This window comes from Orycteropus afer, unplaced genomic scaffold (assembly GCF_000298275.1).
Source record: "Orycteropus afer afer isolate SDZICR_OR568_19922 unplaced genomic scaffold, OryAfe1.0 scaffold00009, whole genome shotgun sequence".
Classification (NCBI taxonomy): Eukaryota; Metazoa; Chordata; class Mammalia; order Tubulidentata; family Orycteropodidae; genus Orycteropus; species Orycteropus afer.
Window position 1 is genome coordinate 18,250,289 of NW_006921596.1, and position 5,146 is coordinate 18,255,434.

Genomic DNA, 5,146 nt, shown 5'->3' on the forward strand with positions numbered 1-5,146 from the left:
TGGCAAAATCAACCAGTCCCAACATCAGAATTTTATACACAGAAGGCTGGCAGTTCACATCCACCAGCCACCCCTCAGAAGGAAGATGGGGCAATCTACTTCCATAGTGATACTGCCTCAGAAACCCAAGAGGGGTTGCTATGAGTTAGGTCTGACTCGGCAGCAAGGTTTTTTTTTTTTTTTTTTGTACTAATTCCAGGCCACAGCTTTTAAAAGCTATTTCCTCCTTGTTGTTTGCCTTTACTGGCTAGATGTAGATAACCACAGGCCCAGGGCAGCTTTTCTCAGAGTGAGAGATTTAAGCCCCGGGATGTAGTGAATTACATGGTATGGCTTTTCTAGCCATAGTCTTTGTAACTCCCGCCAGATTACTGGGTGGGGCCATGCAAATATGTGTCAGTTTGGCTGGGCAACTTGTAGTAGTTATTGCCTATAATGAGACTAGCAATTAACTCTATAGTGGAATTTGCCATGATCAACTGAGTAGCTGCTTTTAAACTCCTGATTGTTAAAGTATTTCTGTTGGAGCTGGGATATTTCTGTTGGAGCTGCACGAAATAATCGGGGAACGTTTGCTCGCTCTCAAGTATGTAAAACTCTGATGTTGGAATTGGTTAGTTTTGCCACTCTGCCAGGCTTAAAATGAGTCCTCTTGGAGGCAGAGGGGGAATCTTGCTACTGGCTGAGAGAGATGCCCACCTGAGAGACAGCAGCAGTGGAACCAAGAAGCATGAGACAGAACAGCAGGCTTACTTGGGCCACAGAGGCCAGGCCAAGAGGCCAAGGGCCAGAGAGGCGTGTCTAAGGAGACAACAGAGGGCAGACTGTCCTGATCAAAGAATTCTATCCTGAGCGCATTCCAGAACTTGAACTGTAGCCTATTGCTTCTCTAATAAACCCCATAATCTGTGAGTTGTGTGTGGCCACTGCAGCGAATTATCAAACCCAGCAAAGAGGTGGTAGGTGCCGTGAGAGAGGCAGTTAGTGTCAAGGTTGGTAAGAGGGCTAGAAGGTGGCAGCATGTCTGGCCTCAGGAACAGGCCTTGGGTTGCCGGTGGTGACTCTATCTTCCTCTTGTGAAGTTAGAGGAGGTCAGAAGATGCCACCTCCATGCCCCTTTAGCAAGCCTTAATGCCCTAACCGCCACTGTATGCAACAAATGTGAACATCATTTTCCGTATGCTTATTAGAAATAAGAGAACCCAGGTTGACAGTGACTGTCTAGGAGATGACTGAACTACTTGATGAAAGGAACCTGGGCCCCTATATCAGTGTGAAGAGAGCCTTACATAAATTAGAAATAAATGAGTCATGAATTTTGAGGTCTATTTGTTACAGCAGCCAGTGTCACTCCTACCCCTAGTAATAGATCACCCTGAACTGACTCCTTTAATACAAATTTATTGTTTATGTTCACCTTTCAGTGATTAAAAAGAAGGCAGACAATCAATTATCCATGCTTTTTTCTCATCAAAATACAAATGGTTTATGGACTTAATTCTCATATGGTGGTTAATTTTATAATCAGTCAACACAAAGTTAGATAACCTTTGAATTTTAATGAAAAAGTAGATAATCTATTTTAAAATGACAAATTCAGTTACAATTTCAAGAATAAAAACATGTAGCTATACAGTGGTTTTACATACAAAAAGAAAAATTTGACTTTGAAGCCCTAAAGTTGACTTCCTCCATACAAGCAATGGGATTGGTGACTGGAAAAAAAAAAAAAAAGTGAAGACATTTTTCAGCTGCAATTCTTTGTCTTTCCTTTTTAGAACTCACCAGGGCTGTTTTACTCTCAGCACCCTGGGCCCACCAGGATGTGGTCCAAAGCAAACCAGCCCAGAGTCAGAAGAAAAACATTTTCCAGACACTTCATTTCCTCTCCTTCCCTCTCCTATGAAGGAGCTGTCCCCACTCGCATTATTCTGAACAATGTGTTGATGTTGTTGCTTCGAATTGCATCTCGACAAGCAGTGATCACCTGGTTCTTTGCTTTTCCAACTGTATGAGAGAAACATCAGTTAGTATGATCTCAAAGATTATTAAAAATAAAATTATAAATCAGAGACGAGTTTTAAAGCAACATATAACCAGGATAAAAAGAGTTATGTGATGTGCAAATTTAACTAACATTATCTCACCACTCCCTGAAAAAGAGAACTTTGATTTGGACTTTATCAAACCAAACCAGAAGACCATCTCAAACCTAAAGACCAGCAGTCAGTGTGACAAAGAAGGATCACAGTTCAAATCCACTAGCAAAGGTGATTTCTAAAAGGAGGTCAGAAGAAGCAACAGCCCAAGACAGCAGAATTCAGGTATAATCTCTTGCTATATCTCCATCCTTTGGGTTTATCTTAAGGAGCTCTGGTGCTGTCGTGGATAAGGCTAACCAGAAGGTCAACAGTTCAAACCCATCAGCTGCTCTGCAGAAGGAAGATGGGGTGATCTATTTCCATAAAGATTTACAGCCTCGGACACCCAACGGGGGTCACTATGAGTTGACTTGATGGCAGTGAGTTTAGTTTGGGTTTATCTTATTCTTTTTCTAAACTTTTAAGTAAGATGCTCAACTCATAAATATCCACCCTCTTTTTCTAATAGGAGCCTGTATGGCTCTACATTTCCTCTTGGATATATGTCACTAGGATTTTCTTTAGAGGATGCAGCAAGATCTAAGAAAAGAGGCTGGAGGTTTTCTTTCCCTATGAAGTCTGGAGGAACTCTGGTAGCATAGTGCCTAAGGCATTTGACTGCTAACCCACCAGCCACTCCTCGGAAGGAAGGTGGGGCAATCTACTTCCGTAGTGATACTGCCTCAGAAACCCAAGGAGGGGTCGCTATGAGTCAGGTCTGACTTGACAGCACATAACAACATGAAGTCTGGAGACTAAAACCCAACTAGAGGCTCACTGACCAAAACACAAGTGAGTGGTGCCAACCTGCTTGGTACAGGTAGGCTACTCATGGCCCCAACATGAACTCCTGACTACACCACCATCTTCAATGATTTTCACCAAAAAATCTCCACGAGTAGTGCTATGAAAAGACATACCACGCAGCCGGCCTGCTCTTTGTATCGCCTGATTTACTGCTTTTAGGTTTCCCAATAGCTCTGTGTGATTGTTACAGCGAATTTTATATCCATTTAGCAAATCCTTATTAAGGTCATACAGTTCCATATAGCGATTCTTCATTGTTTTCCTGTGTAAACCAACAGAAATATAACATCATTCTACCTCAATATGGCAGACTTAAGTGGAAAAACTTGCAAACCTATCAGAAATAAAAAGACACCATTTTTAGCTATATTTTCATTAAAACAGAGTAATTGCTAAAGCTTACTTTGAAAACATTGAGTTTTCCTCAAAATATTTATTTCTTCCACATACAAGGAAAGGTAGTGGCCTTCATTGTTTATTGGTCTATGATTTGCTGGACTCAGGAACTAAGAATGACCAAGTGCCAGTGTCCCCACTGGAAGAGGGGAGTGAGCAAGGTGATCAGCTATCCTCCACGTTTCAGATGATTACTTCTTTAATGAAAGAGACCCTGGCTTACCAAAATATTTTTGGACAAACAGATTCAGCTTCCTATTTTATCAAGGCTTTAAAAACAAAGGTATACAATTAAAAACATGAGATATTCCCATAGAATGATTAAAATTTAAAAACTGATAATACCCATTAGCCATTAGAGATGCAAATCAAAACAAGATACCATCTGGCCCCAGCACCAGGAGCAAAGTTCAACAAGACAGAATATAACAAATGCTGGCGAGGATGCAGAGAGATTGGGACTCTCATACACTGCTGGTGGGACTGTAAAATGATACAACCACTGTGGAAAGCAGTATAGCAATTCCTTAAAAAGAAATACTATTTTGACCCAGCCATTCCATTACTAGGTATGTATCTGTGGTGGTTAAGTCTGTATGTCAACTTAGCTAGGCCTGGTTGAGTGGCTGGGCAGCTGAGTGCAGTTATTCCCCATGCTGAGATTGGTAATTTACTCCATGGTGGAATCTGTTGGAGCAGCTGAGTAGCTGGTTTGGGTATCTGGTCTGCTTCCCGTATATAAGAAGCAGCTTTGGGAATGGTCTCTAGCTTATGGCACGCTTGGACCCTGCATGTAGCTGAGTCGTCGTTCAGCAGCCTGCCGTGCTCTGCTGACCTTGGGACTTTATTGAAAGTGGATTGGAATTAATGCCTGCCATGTGGTTTGATAACATCAGGACTGTGCCTTTTTACTCGTCAACCTTGGGTTTGGTTTGTTGGTCTCAGCAGCCAGCAGCTATCTGAGTGAAGAAAAGCCTCTAGCCCCAGGGGGCCGGGAGCAGGAGGCAGAGCTGAACACCAAGGTTGAGGGGTTATCACCCAGCCCCTAGAGCCTAGCACTTTGAACTCAGACTTAAAGCCTCCAAACTGTAAGAATAAACTTCTATTTTTTCAAGCAATCTCATTTGTGGTATATTCCTGTCAGAGTGGCACCAGGTAACCAGAACAATGTCCTAAAGAAGTGAGAGCCAGGACAAGAACAGACATACGTACACTCATGTTCATCGCAGCATTATTTACAATAGCCAAAAGATGGAAACAACCTAGGGGTCAATCAACTGAAGAATGAATAACCAAACTATGGTACATACACACAATGTAATACCATGGAACCCTAAAGAACAGTGTAGAATCTGCAAAACACCGCATAACATGGATAAACTTGGAGGACATTATGCTGAGTGAAATAAGTCAATCACAGAAGGACAAATATTATATTAGTCCGTTATTGTAAAAGTCAAGGAACAGTATATATATGGAAGGAAATTTTCTTTGTTGGTTACCAGGGGTGGGAGGGGAGGGGAGGGAATACTGTTAGATAGGTAGAGATAAGTAATGATCTGGTTAAAGAGAAGGGCAATGTACCAAATGTGAGTGATCAACACGGTGGCATTGAGGAAGAGGAAGGCATAGAGAGGTACATGGGAGGCGCAGACAACAAAGATGAACCCTTTTGCACGTACAGCACGTACAGTACTGCTTTGTCAGTGAAGGCAAACATGGATATATGGGAGGACAGATGGGTGGACAGGCTGAACTATTAGGTATGTCTATGCAGGGGGCTCTGGTAGCATAGTGGCTAA

The 5,146-nt window shown here is 42.2% G+C and overlaps 1 protein-coding gene across 1 annotated transcript in view; it reads right to left on the bottom strand.

Annotated features, from left to right (window-relative positions):
• Positions 1-1,900: 1,900 nt before the first annotated feature.
• BBS2 (Bardet-Biedl syndrome 2) overlaps positions 1,901-5,146 on the bottom strand; it is a 32,072-nt gene continuing 28,826 nt past the window's right edge. The window contains exons 16-17 of the mRNA XM_007947996.1: positions 3,062-3,210; positions 1,901-2,007 (exon numbers count right to left, since the gene is read on the bottom strand). Of these exons, the coding sequence (XP_007946187.1) occupies positions 1,901-2,007; positions 3,062-3,210 (256 nt within the window). The remainder of the gene's footprint in view (positions 2,008-3,061; positions 3,211-5,146) is intronic.